This window comes from Triturus cristatus, chromosome 10 (genome assembly GCF_964204655.1).
Source record: "Triturus cristatus chromosome 10, aTriCri1.1, whole genome shotgun sequence".
NCBI classification, from domain to species: domain Eukaryota; kingdom Metazoa; phylum Chordata; class Amphibia; order Caudata; family Salamandridae; genus Triturus; species Triturus cristatus.
Window position 1 is genome coordinate 872,817,101 of NC_140593.1, and position 17,377 is coordinate 872,834,477.

Here is a 17,377-nt window from a genome sequence, read left to right on the forward strand (position 1 = left end):
CTACATTGTTCTTCTCCATCATTACTAAGCTGAAATTGGCCTGTATTGTTAGGGAAAGGTGTTTGGTGCCTTCCTTCCTATTGACACTGATGTAGGCAGGAGAGGCATGACTAGACCCAAACAGCTGAATATTATTTCACTGCCTCTGTTAGATCAGGGTTCAAAAAATATTCTTCTACAACGCAAAAGAGCAATGTTTAGTCAATGTTTCTCAAACAGTTATCCAAACGTGTGTTTTAATACAGTAGGTGGTATTGTGTAGTGTACAAAAAGAAACTTTCTGAAGAAAATGTGTTTTGGACCCTCTCTGTTGCATCCAGGTTCTCCAGTCATTAAAACTCCAGTTCACTTGCAAAATGAAGAAGATGAAGAGCCAGTCAGCAGTGTAATTCCTGAAGCCAGCAGCAGCACATGTGAGTGTTAGTCGCAATAAAGCATGTCCCTCATTTGTTGGATGTAGGAAAGTAGGATCTGCTTTAATGGTTAGCCCCACTTTTTGCTTAGTGTCACTGTGTTTTTGACCTAGTTTGCTGGGATCCTGCTAATCAGAACCACAGCAACTGTGCTTTCTCTCCTAAATTGACATGGTAAGTACTTTGGTACCTTTACAATTGGCTACAGGTGTACCCTTGTAAGCCCCTAGTATATGGTACTAAGGTGCTAAGTGCATAGGTACACCAGAGTTCTCCCATGGGCTAGCATGTATTGTGCCACTGACACTGACTACAGGCCTGCCATTGTAGCCTGTGTGAGTTGGTGCTTGCACCTCTCACGATAGATAGAAGTTTCCTTATATCTGACGTCACTACACTTAAAACCTTAAAATCACCCATATAGCAGGCTCTTCAATCCTGAGGGCAGGGGCTTGGTTACAAGTGTGATGGTGCCCCTGCATGAGCAGGACACCCCTACAAAACCCAGAGTCGATTATCTGGGCATTGTAAGCGCAGTCAGCCATTTTAAGACCTATAGTGGACATCAGTCATTACGAGATGTCCAACTGTATATTGACTGTACCGCACCCAGTCGTACTTGGTATCAAACATGTTGGAATCATATCCCAACACCGATTCCAGTGTTGGAAGTATGATCCAATGTAATGGTCGGGCCCCTTAGGGGACCCCCTTGTACTCTTGGTAACAGCCTATTCTTGTCACAGGCAGGTGTGACCACCTCTCAGACAGGACTTAGTGTATTCGGCAGGGGTGGGGGCACTTGCCAGCGCCACCAGACTGCTCTGAAAGGCACAGAGGGCGCCCTCCTTGCATACTCCAGTTTGAGCCAGGTCGAGAACCCTTGGTTCCTGCCCTGGTGTGAAACTGGACAAAGGACCAGGGAGTATCCTTCCCTCTGTCCAGCCCCTACTCTGGGAGCTACTCCAAAATCGTTCCAACCCTTTCCCTAGTGTACTTAAGGGCTCCCCTGTGGGTGGATCCTTAGATTCCTCATGGGACAAGACTCAACCCTAAAACTACATCGCTCTTCAATCGTATGGTCACTTGGACTTCCTTGGACTTTGACTGTAACCGAGACTGCACCTAGGAAGACTCCTACTGCTCCTGGTCTCACTCTTCTGCAAGTCCTCTTCATCGTTTGGGTTTGTGCTTCATCCAGGTTCTTCAACAGACTTGTGGGCAGCAAGGACACCCGAAGAAATCTCCCTTGAATTTGAGGCGTCACTCCCCTGCTTCTGCAGGCACCACAGTGAAGCTGACCGGTCTGCTGCTCGTGTCGCCCTACAGACTTCCTGAGTCTCAGCAACACAGGTGGCGGTTCTGCAACTCCCTCAAGGCCTGTCCTGTCCTCTCTGCAATTTTGAGGCCAGTATCCCTCTTTGGAACTGCTGGGACGAAACCCCTGTGCACTGCCCTACTTGCTGTTGCCTAGGCTTGTTGTCTCTGCACTCCAGAGATCTTCAGGCTACAAGAAGCTTCAGCCTCCAGAACCTCACGTTCTGAAGATCAGTGTCCACCCTGCAGTCCTTGCATCGTGGGCCTCCATCTTTGGTGAGCTACCTGAGGTCCTCTTGTGACTTCTGTGCCTTCGGGCTGTGGGTCCTCTTGAGGGTCTTCCTTTGCTTCAGTGGGCTCTCCTGCTTGCTCGGAGCCTGCTCTGACTCTCCTGCTGTTTGTGAGTCCCCTGGACCTTGCTGGTCCCAACATCATCATCTTTTCACTTTCTTCATCATTTGCGGCTACCAAGGCTTGTTGGTGCTCCCGATGAACACTGACCAGCTAGACACCGGCATCCGACGTGGGACCGCTCGTAAACTGCTCCTGGTCTTCCTCATCGTCTCCTGGTCCTCAAAGCTGCAGCGACAAGGTCACAGTCGTCTCTTCAGAACCTCCAGACATCGGTAGGCATTGTGTTTCCATGCCTCCTGGTCACCTCCAAGTGGCATAGACTCTGTTCCCTCTGCTTGCAGGTTCTTCCCTTCCAGAATTCACATTTAGATTCCACCGGACTCCTTCGGAGTCTTCTCCAGAGGCATCTTCTTCGAAGACTTCCAGTGTTGTCCACGACAGGTTCTGACGTCACGTCACCTCTATGCATCCAGCTTCCACAGTGCAGGTAACCTGGTTCCTGGGGCATCCACGGGTGAAGTGGCTCTCCAACCTTCCGTCTTCCAAAGTGTTTCTTCAGGGCCCTCCGGTAAGGGTCCTTCTTCTCTAAAACTGCAACCGCAACTTCTCCATTGATTTCCATTGGGCACGCGGATGTGTTTCCTCTCTGCACACAGCCTTTGTGGGGTTCCTGGGTACTTACCTTAGGTGGTTCATTGTGTTCCCGGCTCCTCTGGGTCTTCTGGTCCAAGTCCCGATCTCCTTTGCAGTTCGCATTCCATTTTTTTAGTATATGGTTTGGCCACCCCTCGGAGACCACTGTATTTTGGGCTACTTACCTGATTGCTTTTGAAGTATTCTTGTGTATCGTGTTGATATCTCCGGGGAAGAGATAGACGAATGTATCGGTAAGTGTTGTGTAATAATTATAAGTATTTTTATATAAACACTGTGTGGTTTCTTTTTGTATAACTTACACAACAAAATAAACTGGTAAAACAAGCTGCTTAACACTCCTTCAAGATAAGCCTGAAGACTGCTCTCTACAGCTACCACTTTGAGAGCCTACTTTGGTAATCAACGACCACTAAAATCACCATAAGGGTTGCCTAGATTAGTGTAAGGTGCACCACATGCATAAGTGTGCACCATATACTATGTCAGCCTCCTACATTTGTGCGCAGCAGTTGGGATTTAAGCCTGCACTGTTTTTCCATTTAAGCTAGGTGAAGGTTACACAAAAAATCATCACTAGCTAGGCACATATAATATTTTGTAATCTAGTAAGTTCTACTGAACTTTTTGGATTGGGAGTTGAGGGCCTAGCACAACCCTTTCTCCAATCTTTGGACATTTAGTTTCACTAGGGTAGGTAGGTGCAACCCCACACTACACCTAGTACCATGTCTTTAATTGGTGAGGCCAGAGAGGCTCAGGAACTCAGGACCCTGGCTGCATCCAGGAAACTTAAGACCGGTAGCAACCCTAACACAAAGCAACTCATAGAGTTGCTCCTGCAGAATGACCTCCAGGATCCTGATAGGTCAGAAGAGCAGTACTGTGTGGGTTTGGGTGGTGTGGCTCCAGAATAAGAGTCAGGAGTGTCACACCCCTGTGACCGCAATTCTGAGCCTGACTAGGAGGAGTCTGAAGACCCATTATTGGTGAACCTTAATCCTCCAGGGCATAGTTCTAGTGACACAAAGGGAGGCCCTAGAGGTAGGTCCCAATGTATTCCTCCTGAGAGGGTGCAACAAGTCCAGGGGAGGTCTAGGTCCTCCTTTGTAAGTTCAGCCTCCTCTATCAACTCCATTGGGACCTCCATCTCTAGCAAGAGGGAGCACTCCTTAGAAAGGGAATACCATCTCCTCAAGCTTTGGAGAGCCACGCTCCGAATCAAGAAGAAACAGTTGGCCCTAGATAAGGAGACCCTGGAAGTTCAGAATGCTAGGAAGAATTTGGGATTAGGATGCCATCGTCCTCTCCTTGTGTTTGCTTTGTTCACCCTAAGTTGACAGGGTATGCCCAGTCGTGGGTCCCTTGCTCACTTTGCCACTGGATTCAAGCTAGCCTGGATGATGAGGGGTGTTACATCGAAACCGGTCAAAGGATGCTTGTTTCCAGTTTAGGGAAGACCTGGCTTGGCATTTCAGACTGGACTGTTCCCGTGAGGCACACTGTCAAGACTGATTTGCATATAGCTGGGTCTGAACTGAGGTTGCAAAGTCAGCTAAAGAACGATGATGGATTCAACCCAGATCTGTGACTGGAGGTGAGAGTTTGAAAAGTTTCAGCTCTCCGTCCATCATCTCCTTGTGTTTGCTTTTTTCGCCCTAAGTTGGCAGGGTATCCCCTTGCTCACTTTGCCACTGGATTCAAGCTGGCCTGGCTGATGAGGGATGTTAACCCGAAACTGGTCCCAGGATGCTTAGTTCCAGTTCAGAGAAGACCTGGCTTGGCAGTTCGGGCTGGGCTGGGCTGTTCCCATGAGGCACAGGGTCAAGACTGATTTGAATATAGCTGGGTCTTAACTGAGGTGGCAAACTGAGCTAAAGAACGATGATGAATTCAACCCAGATCTGTGACTGGGGGTGAGTGTCAGAAATGTTTCAGCGCTCCGTCCATCCTCTCCTTGTGTTGGCAGCACTAGTGAACCTAGGGTTAGGGAACACTCCTTTGACACTAGGAACTTGGGCCGGATAGTCTCTCCTTACCAGGAAGGGGATGACATCCATAAATGGATCCCTGCTTTAGAGAGGGCCCGTAAGCTACAGAAGGTCCCTCATGGGCAGTGGGCAGCTATCCTATGGCTCTCATTTTCTCTGTAAGGGAGGAAGATACAGATAGTTACAGTCTTGAAAAATGCCCTCATAGATGTGGTTGGTTTAACCACTGAACAATACAGGGTTATGTTTAGGGACACACAGAAGGCACACACTCGAGACAGGTTAGATTTTGTAGACCATGCTATTAAGGCCCCAGAAGGCTGACTACATGGAAGTAATGTGCATGACTGCGAGGTACTGTACAATTTATTGATGAGGGAGCACATCCTTATTAACTGTAAAAATCAACAACTGCATCACTACCTGATGGACTCGAATCTGACCTCTCCCCAAGAATTAGCAAAGAAGGCAGACAAGTGGGTCCGCACCAGGGTGATGCAGAAATCTCATGGTGGTTGTGACCAGAAGAAGCAAGATTCTTCTAAGGCCCAAAAGAAGGGTGGGGAGAAAGGTAAAGACAAGAAAGAATCTTCACCATGTCCCCAAAAATCTTCCTCTGGGAGTGGGTCCCAAACCTCTTCTTCTTCCAACAAAAGAAAAAGGCTATAGGACAAAATATGCCAATTGCTCTAAGTCTAGCACAAAGGATACTACTACTACTGCTCCTAAAGCACCTAGCGCCCCTTGTACCAGCACTGGAAGTAGTGCCCCCAAGGGTTTAGTAGGGTTAACCTTGGGTACTGACGTGAGTTCTGGCCTAGTCAGGACACCCATTCAGGCTGTTTTAGTTTGTGATAGTGGCATGGAACCTGCCACTTTACTTGTAAGTCCCACTTACTTCGGCAAGTACAGACAACAGCCTCTCATCAATGGTCAGGAAGCTGTGGCTTACAGAGACACAGGCCAGTATCATTATGGTGACAGAGAAACCTGTGTCTCTCGAACAGATTCTACTTGGTCAGGTTTATCAAGTGGCCAATGCTAGCAATGTCAGGACAGATCATTTCTTGGTCGTTGTTAATCTCAGCTGGGGAGGGTTAACTGGCCCACAGAGAGCTGTGGTTTCCCCAGACCTACCTGTGGACTGCCTGCTTGGCAATGCTTTAGAAACGTAAGCCTGGTCTGAAGTGGAGTTCAGGACACATGCAGAAATGATGGGCATTTCAGCCAGTGCCTTTGCAGTCACTAGGGCTCAGGCCATGAGATGAGACACAGAGAGTGTCCTGAATCCCGAAAAAATGGATCAGGCAGCTCCCAAGAGAAGGAACAGGAAATGTAAGGATTTATCCTCCTCCCAGACTCCAAGTGAGGATCAATCTCCTGAGGAAGATGGCCCCAGCCCCTGTAAAGGAACTGGACTGTCCCAGAGAAACTTGTGCCTGACATAGCAGAGGTTTTAGGTGCAGGGGGACCTTCCAGGGCAAACTTGAGTCTGGAGCAGAAAATCTGCCCCTCTATTGAGCACCTCAGACAGCAAGCTGCTGCTCAGGATGCAGGGAATATCAGTGGGAATGTCATATGACTTATTGTGAAGGAGGGCTCCTGTTTTCTGAAAGTAGAGACCCCAAGCCTTGTGCCACCAGGAGGTTGGTCATACCTTAGAAATTCAGGAGTTTTCAATTAACCCTGGAACACGACATTCCCCTTGCAGGACATTTTGAGAAAAACAAGCCTTGGGGCAGGCTGGTCCCTCACTTTCACTGGACCCACATGTCTGAAGACACTAAGGAGTTTTGTCGCTCTTGTCACCTGCCAAACCAGTGGCAAGTCAAGTGTCACTAGAAAGGCCCCCTTAATCCCACTGCTTGTGGTTGGGGTTCCCTCTGAGAGGGTAGAGATAGACATTGTAGGTCCCTTAAACCCTCCAACAGCATCTGGAAACAGTTACATCTTAGTGGTGGTAGACCATGCCACTAGGTATCCATAGGCTAGTCCCCTTAGGACCAATACAGCTCCTGTTGTGGCTAGGGCCCTCCTGGGAATCTTTTCCAGAGTTGGGTTTCCTAAGGAGGTCTTATCAGACAGAGGCACTAACTTCATGTCTAGCTACATCACTGCTATGTGGAAGGAATGTGATATAAACTACAAGTTTACCACACCCTATCATCCACAGGGCAATGGGGTTGTTGAAGGGTTCAACAAGACCCTAAAATGTATGATCCTGGGATTCCCAGAAAAGCTGAGGCTAAAATGGGATGTCTTACTATCTTGCCTTCTCTTTGCCTTTTTAGAGGTTCCTCGGAAGGGGGTGGGCAACAGCCCATTTGAACTTCTGTTTGGACATTCAGTTAGGGGTCCATTGTGTCAGGTTAATGAGGGATGGGAGCAGCCTCTCAAACCCCTTAAACAGGACAACATCGACTATATACTAGGCCTGTGTTCCCATATGGCTGAGTACATGAAGAAGGTCAGCAGAAACCTTGAGGCCAGCCAAGTGCTTTAGAAAACTAGGTATGACCAAAAGGCTGTACTGACTTTTACCAGCCAGGACAGAAATTGTGGGTGTTGGAGTCTGTGGCCCCAGCAGCTGTCCAGGACAAGTGGAGTGGCCCCCACACCATACTTGACAAAAAAGGTGAGGTTGCCTACTTAGTTGACCTAACCACTCCAAGAAGTCCCCATAGGGTACTTCGTGTGAATCGCCTGAAACCTTTATTGACAGGGCTGACATGAGCTTGCTTATGGCCACTGATGAAGGACGGGAGGAAGAGAGTGACCCTCTCCCTGATCTTCTCTCTCAGGACCCTGTTGATGGATCAGTGGAAGGAGTAGTCTTGGCAGACAGCCTCACTGGTCAACAGCAAGCTGATTTTAGACAGGCTCTTAGTCAGTTTTCTAGTCTCTTTTCTCTCACACCCAGTCAGACCACCCGGTGTACCCATGGTGTGGACACTGGTGACAGCTTGTCTGTGAAGAGCAACATTTACAGACAGCCTGGCCATGTCAGAGACTGTATTGTGGATGATATCCAAAAGGTGTTGGATTTGGGGGTCATTGAGCCTTCAGATAGCCCTTGGGCTAGTGCTGTAGTCCTTGTGCCCAAACCTCACACCTAGGATGGTAAGAGAGAGATGAGGTTCTGTGTCAATTACAGGGGACTTAATGCAGTCACTAGGACTGATGCCCATCCAGTCCCTAGGGCAGATGAGCTTATTGATACCTTGGCATCTGCCAAGTATCTCAGTACATTTGACCTGACTGCTTGTTATTGGCAAATCAGAGGATGCCAAACCAAAAACAGCATTTTCAACCTCCAGGGGGCATTATCAATTTATTGTGAAGCCTATTGGTTTGAAGAATGCATCTGCCACATTTCAGAGGCTGGTCTACAAAGTCTTAACAGGTCTGGAAGCCTATAGTGCAGCATATCTAGATGATATTTCTGTCTTTAGCTACACCTGGGAAGATCATCTGGTCGACCTCAGAAATGTACTTGAGGCCTGCAAAAGGCAGGCCTCAATATCAAGGCCACCAAGTGCCAGATAGGGTAGAGCAAGGTTGTGTACTTGGGCCACCTTGTAAGTGGAGGCCAAGTTCAACCATTGGAGAGCAAACTTCAGACCATCATGGACTGGATTGCTTCCATGACCCAGACTCAGGTCAGAGCTTTCCTGTGCCTGACTGGGTGCTGTAGGAGGGTTGTTAATGGTTATGGATCCATAGTGGCACCCCTTAATGATCTCACCTCCAAAGGAATGCCTAAGAAAGTTCAGTGGACAGTTAGCTGTCAGAAGGCATTTGATGACCTGAAGCAATGTATGTGCTACGCTCCAATTCTGCATAGTCCTGATTACTCCAAAACCTTTATTGTCCAGACAGATGCTTCTGAGATAGGGGTAGGTGCAGTATTATCACAACTTAATGCAGAGGGCCAGGATCAACCAGTAGATTTTATAAGCAGAAGGTTGACCCCCAAGGAGAAGCGTTGGTCAGCTATTGAAAGGAAGGCCTTTGCTGTGGTCTGGGCCTTGAAGAAGTTGAGGCCATACTTTTTAGGCATTCACTTAATTGTTCAGACAGAGCATAAGCCACTCTTATGGCTTAAACAAATGTAGGGTGAAAATACCAAACTTTTGTGGTGGTACATTTCCCTACAGGGGACGGACTTTTCAGTGGAACATAGACCTGAGAGTAACCATGCCAATGCAGATGAACTTTCCAGATATTTCCACTTAGAAAATGAAGACTCAACTGGGCATGGTTAGTCTCATCTCCTTAGGTTTTTGGGGGGTGGGGGTGTAGGAAAGTAGAATCTGCTTTAATGGTTGCCCTCATTTTTTGCTTGTCAGTGTGCTTTGACCTAGTCTGCTGGGATCCTGCTAATCCAGACTCCAGCAACTGTGCTTTCTCCCCTAAATTGACCTGGTAAGTACTTTGGTACCTCCACAATTGGCTACTGGTGCAAGTCTGTAAGTCCCTAGTACATGGTACTAAGATACCCAGGTCATAGGTACACCAGGGGCCTACCATGGGCTGCAGCATGTATTGTGCCACCCTTAGGAGTCCACTTACACTGTAACTACAGGCCTACCATTGCAGCCTGTGTGAGTTGGTGCTTGCACCTCTCACAACAGATATACGTTTCTTATATATGCGGTCCCTGCACTTAAAACCTATAATTCCCCTCTATGGCAGTCTCTTCAGCCCTGAGGGCAGGGTGCTTGATTAAAAGTTTGATGGTGCTCCTGCATGAGCAGGACACCCATACAAACCCCGGAGTCAATTCTCCAGGCTCTGTAAGTGCGGTCAGCCATTTTAAGACGTTTAGGGCCATATGTAGGTAGGCCAGAAATACCGATTCCTAATTACCGAATTTTACCGAATCGGTATTTAGAAATCGTTATTTGCCATGTACCAAATGGTTCGGTAAAAATTACCGATTCGGTAAATGAATACCGAATCCACAATACCGACCGGAGTTTCGAATCGGTAATTACCGAATCGGTAAATATCGAATTGGTATTTACCGAATCGATAAATACCGAAGCGGTATTTACCGAATCGGAAATTCAAATACACATCATTTGATGAATCAGCCAATCCTGTGCAAACCCAACCCCACCCAACCAGGAAGTGGCCACACCCAGGCAGGTGCACACAATCAGCAGACTCTGGAGAGGCTGGGAGTGCAGAGGAGAGGAACAGAGCCAGTGCCTGATTGAGCACAGGAAACTGACACAATGGCCAGCCAGGACACAGATGGAGGGGAAAGGAAGAGAAAACTGACATTCAGCTAAAAGGAACTGCAGGTACTTGTGGAGGAGGTGGTAAAGCAGCACCATAAGCTGTTTGGTAAACAGTCACTGCAAGTGGCTGAATCAGAGAAAAGGAAGATCTGGCTGGGAATCCAGGCGCAGGTGAATTCCATTGGAGTGACCCCCCGGGACATTGATGTCCTCAAGAAGCGATGGTACGACCTCCGTATCAAGAGGAAGATGGCGGAACTGAAGAAGGAGGCTAGCCGGACAGGAGGAGGAAGGAACAGGGCACCTGCCCTGACAGACCTTGAGGAGCTCGTGGAGACTACAATTGAGCCTGAAAGTGTGGTGGGGATTGGGGATGCAGACAGCTCTGGCAGAGCCGCCACAAAACAAGGTAAGACGCATGCACAGCATTGTGCCCCCCCCCTACCCCTATCCCAAATCCCCAATTGGGCAATGAGAATCCTACTCCAGTACAGGTGTTAGTGCAAACCAGCAATGCATTATGGGAGATGTAGTCTCGGAAACCCCAAACATGACATAAATTGCGCAGAACAACTAGACATGTGACACACATGAGCGATAAGCAGGCATAGGACAATGAGAGAGTGTTACAGGAATTTATTATGATGATAGCAATGCAGGGCTGCAGGTACACTGAGCTGATGTTGAATTTCTGTCCACAGGCGATACTTCGCGCAGGACTGCACAGGAGAAGGGAGAGAGGGCACCCCGGAAGGACAGCTCTGAGAAGACCACCACGAGTTCTGGCCAGACAACAGCACCACAGCCAGCCACACCACCACAGCCAGCCACGCCACCACAGCCAGCCTCGCCACCACAGCCAGCATCGCCACTCCAGCTGGCATCACCCGCATCTACACCACCTGCATTGTTCAGGTCTAGGAGGCGTGCTGTTGCCAGAATTCATGTCTCTGAGTCCTCTTCAGACGAATCGAGGGGTGCTGCGGAAACATCCACTGTGCCACTGGATAGTTGCCATGCCGGTGTGCACTCCGCCTCGGAGGGAGCACACACAGGTGCCAGACGTCGCCGCAGGGCTCGGGTGCAAAGTCCACCTCCACAGGGTGAGAGCCAGTGGGTGTTCTTAGGGCTGGAGGCCACCATGGTCAAGGCCCAGCGCCTACAAGGAAAGGCAATATTGTCAGTCCAGCGCCAAATGAAGGGCCTCAATGCAACAATGGGCAATATTGACAGGGGCATAAGCCAGTGGCTGAGGGCATGAGGGAGATGGCTGCGGGCATGCGGGACATGTCCCAGTCCGTCATGCTGCTGTGCACGAAGATGGATGAGGACAGGGCTGCACGGCACAGGGAGAGGCAAAGGAAAGATCACAACACAAGGGCAGTGAACCGCCTGGCAACTGCCACTTCGCTGCTCTGCAGGCGCTCCGTGGCAATGCAGGAGGGGCTTGCGCACTGCAGCAATGACGTGTCAAGGGGGATGGTGAGGGTGACCAGTGCACTTGAGTTGCTGCTAACCAGCCAGTCGGCCACAACTGGTGCTGTTGATGCTGGGGACAGTGAAGTCACCACCAGTAGGAGCAGCATTACCTCCCTGTCACATACACACGGAGGAGCAACAGACGGCATGGGGCTGCCACTGGTCCCACAGCCAGTGAGGAGACTCAATCCCTGGCATCCAGCACTGTAGTGCGTGGGCGCAGACACTGATGCTGCACACAATTGAAGGACACAGTTGGGTGAAGTAACCCTTAACTTCAAACTCTTGTTTTCACATGATTGATAGGGCCATTTATGGCGTTGTGTTGTGGCGTGGTGCCGCATGATTAAAACTACGTCATGGCATGCAACTACTGGCTGTGTCCCCTTACTTACTTAGAAATAGTTGCATGTGATCTCTGCCCGTCTCTCTCTCCCATCTGTTGCTGTTGCCACTCCTGCTGCATTGGGCTCTGGCTGTGCAGACTCATCGTCATTGTACTCAAAATCTGTTATGTCCACCTCTGTACCTGTCTTCGTGGCAAGGTTGTGCAGCATTGCACAAGTGGCAATTATCTTGCAGCAGATGATGGGTGTGTACTGGCGGGCGCCTCCGCTTTTGTGAAGGCAGCGGAACCTGCTTTTCAATAGTCCAAATGTGCGCTCCACCACGTTGCGTGTTGATTTGTGTGCCACATTGTATCGTCTTTCACTCAGGGTTGATGGGTGTAGGTAGGGAGTGAGGATGAATGACCGCACGGCATATGCACTATCGCCTAAGTGAGTAAGAGAGTAGCATTAGTCACATGCCTCAATACACATTCATTTGCGATAAGTATTGGGGAGTGTCAGTGATTTACCTAGCAGGTATCCTTCTCCAAATTCTCCGGCAACCAGTCGTGTGTAGATCCCACTGTTCTGGAAGATGAAGAAGTCGTGGGTGCTCCCAGGGAACTTAGCTACGATATCAGTGATTATGTTGCCTGCATCGCAGATTACCTGCACATTAATGGAGTGGGTGGACTTTCTTTTCCTGTAGATGTGCTCAGTGGCTGCTGGTGGGCAGATTGGAATGTGTGTGCCATCAATACAGCCTATGACATGCGGGAAGTGTGCCATCTGGTAGAAGTCTGTCTTTGTTTTCTGCAGTTCAGCCTGTGTGTTTGGAAAGCTAATGTAGTGTTGCATTCTCTGCATCATGGCATCCAGGAACTTCCTGAAGAAACGGGACAGGCAACTCTGGGATACCCCGCCCGCCTACCGCAGCTATCACCCCCTGGTAACTGCCAGATGCGAGTAGATGTAGGCTACAGAGCACATGTGGTGGTATGGCATGCGCCCTTGTTGTTGACTGGTCCAGGAGTGGGTGCAAGTCCCTTATCAGGTCCATGATGGTTTGGGGGTGTAGCCTGTACCTTTCATGTATCTCAGCCTCAGTCTGTTGGAAGAGTGTGATGCGCTGTCTGTAAATGCATACCTCCCGTCTCCAAATCCTCAGACCTGCTGCCTGTAGACGTAGGCGCCTTGCAATCACATACAGAACGGCCATGGTGTCCACGCTGGTGCATTTTGGGATTGCTTATATGCACTGTGGCTGTTTACCACCTGATTTCACTCTGTGTTAATTACCGACTCTTAAATACCGAATTTCATGGAATTCGTTAATACCGAATTTACCTACATCTCTTGTGTCGTTTTACCGAATTCATATTTACCGATTCGGTAAATATGAATTCGGTATTTATGAATCGGTATATTTGGATTCGGTAAAGGTGAATCGGTATTTACTGATTCATATTTACCTAATCCTTCTTTTTGGACTCCTACATCTCAATTGCCTAAATACCGGTCGGTAACGGGAAATTTACCGAATTTCGTCCGTTACCGACCGGTATTTAGCTACCTACATATGGCCCAGAGTGGACATCAGTCTTTACGAGATGTCTAAATATGTATTGGCTGCACCAAACCTGGTTATGTTTGGTATCCAACATGTTGGAATCATACCCCAACACCGATTCTAGTGTTAAAAGCATGAACCCTTGTACTGGGGTGCCCCTTAGGGGACCCCCCTGTACTCCTGGTAACAGCCTTTCAGGGTCTGCAAGCAAGCTAGTGCTGATGCCGACTACAGACCCAATTCTGCCCTCCTGCTGCTGAACCAAGCTCGAGCAGGAGAAGGTAGAATAATAGATTTCTTGTCACAGGGAGATGTGACCATCTCCCAGACAGGACTTAGTGTATTGGGCTGGGGGCGCTTACCAGCGCCACCAGACTGCTTTGAAGGGCAACGATGGTGCCTTCCTTGTATATTCTAGTTTGAGCCAGTTCAAGGAACCTTGGATTCCGCTCTGGCGCAAAACTGGGCAAAGCACAGGGGAGTATCGTCCCCTTTGTCCAGCCCCTCCTCTGGGAGGGACCCTGAGTTGTTCCAACCCTTTCCCTAGGGTACTTAGGGGTTCCCCTGTGGGTGGGTCCTTAGATTTGTCATGGGACAAGACTCAACCCTGAAACCACATCGCTCTTCAATCGTCTGGTCTCTTGGACTTCGTTGGACTTCGACTGTAACCAAGCCTGCACCTAGGAAGCCTACTACTGCTCATGGTCTCGCTCTTCTGCAAGTCCTCTTCATCGTCTGGGTTTGTGTTTCATCCAGGTTCTTCAACAGACCTGTGGGCAGCAAGGACACCCGAAGAAATCTCCCTTGGAGTGAAGGAGTCCCTCCCCTGCATCTGCAGGCACCACAACGAAGCTGACCGGTCTCCTGCTCCTTTTGTCCTACGGACTTCCAGAGGTTCAGTAACACAGGTGGTGGTTCTGCAACTCCCTTGAGGCCTGATCTGTCCTCTCTGCAATTTTGAGGCCAGATTCATTCGTTGGAACCGCTGGGACCGAACCCCAGTGCACCCTGTCGAATTGCCGTTGCCAAGACTTGTTGGCTCTGCACTCCAGAGGTCTTCTAGATATAAGAAGCTCGAGCACCTTACTTCCTGGAGATCAGCATCCTCCCTACCGACCATGCATCGTAGGAGTGCCTGAGGTCCTCTTGCGACTCCTGTGCCTTTGGCCTATGGGCCCTCTCAACGTTCTTCCTTTGCTTCACTGGGCTCCCCTGCTTGCTCATGGCCTGATCGCTCTCTCCTTCTGTTTGTGAGTCCCTTGGACCTTGCTAGTCCCAAGGTTTGCATCTTGTCATCTTCCAAGCCAGTTGCAGCTACCAAGGCTTGTTGGTGCTCCCGCCGGACACCGACCACCTAGACACTGACCTGGGACAGTTTGTGAACGGCTCGTGGTCTTTTTCACTGTCGCCTGGTCCTCACAGCTGCAGGGACAAGGTTTCCGGCGTCTCTTCAGAACTTCCCGACATCGGTGGGCATTGTGTTTCTGTACCTCCGAGTGGCATAGACTCTGTCCCCTCTGCTCGCAGGTTCTTCACTTCCACAATCCACCTTTGTATTTCACCGGACTCCTTCACAGCCTTCTCCAGAGGCATCTTCTTCAAAGTCTTCCATTGTTGCCTATGGCGGGTTCCAACATCACTACACCCCTATGCACCGGCTTCCCTGGTGCAGGTATCCTGGTTCCTGGGACATCCATGGGTGGGGTGGCTCTCCAACGTTCCGTCATCCATAGGGTTTCTTCAGGGCCTTCCAGTAAGGGTGGTTCTTTTCTAAAATTGCGACTCTATATTGACTTCCATTGGGCACACAGCTGTGTTTCTACTCTGCATGCAGCCTCCGTGGGGTTCCTGGGTACTTACCTTGGGTGGTTCCTTGTGTGCCCAACTCCTCTGGATCTTCTGGTCCAAGTCCTGTTCTTTACAATTCTCATTCAATTTGTTTGGTATCTGGTTTGGTCTCCCCCTAGAGACCACTGTATTTTGTGCCAGATACTTGATTGGTTTTGAAGTAAACGTGTGCCAATGATATACCAATGTGTTAGAGAGTGTTCTGAAATAAATAGAAGTATTTTCATATAAACACTGTGTGGTTTCTTTTTGTCTAACTTACACTACAGATTAAACTTGTAAAACAAGCTGCTTTACACTCCTTCAAGATAAGCATAAAGGCTGCTCTCCACAGCTACCACTTTGAGATCTTTCTACGATTATCAAAGACCACTAAAATCACCAAAAGGGTTTTCCTGGATTAGTACAAGGTTCACCACCTGAATAAGTGTGCACCATATACTAAGCCTGCCTCCTACATCAGATCAGGTCTAGTGACCTGAGGAGACAGTGATTGTGTACTAATACACATTTCAGCATCTAGATCCCTAACTGTTGAGGCTGTTCCTTGAGTTATGTGTCAAGAGGTTTGGAGCAAGGTTCTTTAAATTCTCTAGCCAAGACCTTCCTTAAACTTACCAAGCTCTTGCTGGTTGGAATTCACAGATTGTGTATTGGAGGAAGGGGGGGGGGGGGGGTAGGTAACGGGAGGGGGGGGGGGGGGTAATGACGACGTATTTGGGCCCTAGCAGTCAAAGAGGAGAGTAATATTCTTTTATGCTTTGACCATTGGAGTGTGAGTCGACGCTAGAGAGCATAATCTTCCTCATTATTGTAGAACATTTGTCCGCTTTTCTGGTTTTAACCATTGGGCATTATTTATTACATACAAAACTCTGAGCGTAGAAGGATTTATGGACACAGCGTTTTGCAATGTTTATATTTGTCTTTCTCTTTGATAGGTTATCAGGTTGTTAAATCTCCAGTCCGAATCCTAAGTGAGGAAGAGAGTGAGCCAGTCAACAATAACCTTCCTGGAGTCCACAGCACATGTGAGTAATAATCATAGCAAATAATGGCTTTGTTGGCGCACTGACCTCCTTAAACACAAAGCCAAACCTTGGCGCCTGCGTTTGTGCCTCGACAGTTATGTTGGGAAGCTCTGAAGCAAGACCACCTTCGTCCCCTTAGAAGACCTTCCACCCCATGTTGACATGTAACCATAGTAGAGGCTAGTAATCGACTAGGAATATTGCGCAGCCCTCCGCTGTCATCTCTGCTATTCCCAGAAGGTTTTACGTTGCAAGCTTGAGCACAGTCTATGATTTCAGCAGTGAAGGGGCAAGGTACATCATTATAACTACAGCTTTGAATCTGAGTCCAGAAGCATTTATGCTATAATGCAAGTGAAAAATGTAATGCCATTTCACAGATAAGTGTCCAGTTTCTTGTTCTTATAGGTTACATGGCATGAATTGCACCAAGCCATTTACCATTGGGTTCAATTTTCTTTGGTACCCAACCATTTGCAGTCAGTGTGCGAGTAAATCCCACCCTCCTGTGCATGGCCCTTTCCACAGCAACAGGAATACCTGGAAGAGACAATATGTATAACTAGGAGGATGAACAATTTCACTGTCTCTTTACAAGTATTTTATAGCGCTCAATCGGAAAATAGATAATGAAGCATAAACAGTGTTCATTAAAACCTCTCAGTAGCAAAAAAGCAAGTTAAACCCAGATGCTTTGCCGATAACTTATTGCTGGCAAATTTCCACTGTTGTTCATGCTATTGGTCCCTATGACTTCCTCCTCCTGTGTCAATGTGCTTGGTGTGTGTGGCTGGGTTTTGTTTGGTAATCTACGAGCAGGGGTTGGCCCAATACACCAATCGGGAACCAGTGGCTATTAAACTAAACTAGTACAGCGAAACGACAGTTCGCTGCAGACTTAATTAAATCATAAATTCAGCATTATGTGGATGAATAATTCGTCCAACAGAAGAAATAAATCTTCAAAACATGTTCAACAACCAGATACACATTGATTGAAGTACATTTATTAGGATATATGATACGTATTGACAGATAAGTGCTCTGAAAAGCAATCACACATTGTTGCAAACGTGAAGGAGTGTGGTGTCATACAGAGAAGAAAAAAAATGACGACGCAAAGAAGATTGTAAAACAGGGTCAGG

At 48.4% G+C, this 17,377-nt stretch overlaps 1 protein-coding gene across 3 annotated transcripts in view; it reads left to right on the forward strand.

The window, feature by feature from the left end:
* LOC146796143 (uncharacterized) overlaps nucleotides 1-17,377 on the forward strand; it is a 182,823-nt gene that overhangs the window by 104,149 nt on the left and 61,297 nt on the right. For all 3 annotated transcript variants that reach the window (XM_085628529.1, XM_085628527.1, XM_085628528.1), the window contains exons 4-5: nucleotides 321-413; nucleotides 16,143-16,232. In XM_085628529.1, the coding sequence (XP_085484655.1) occupies nucleotides 321-413; nucleotides 16,143-16,232 (183 nt within the window). The remainder of the gene's footprint in view (nucleotides 1-320; nucleotides 414-16,142; nucleotides 16,233-17,377) is intronic.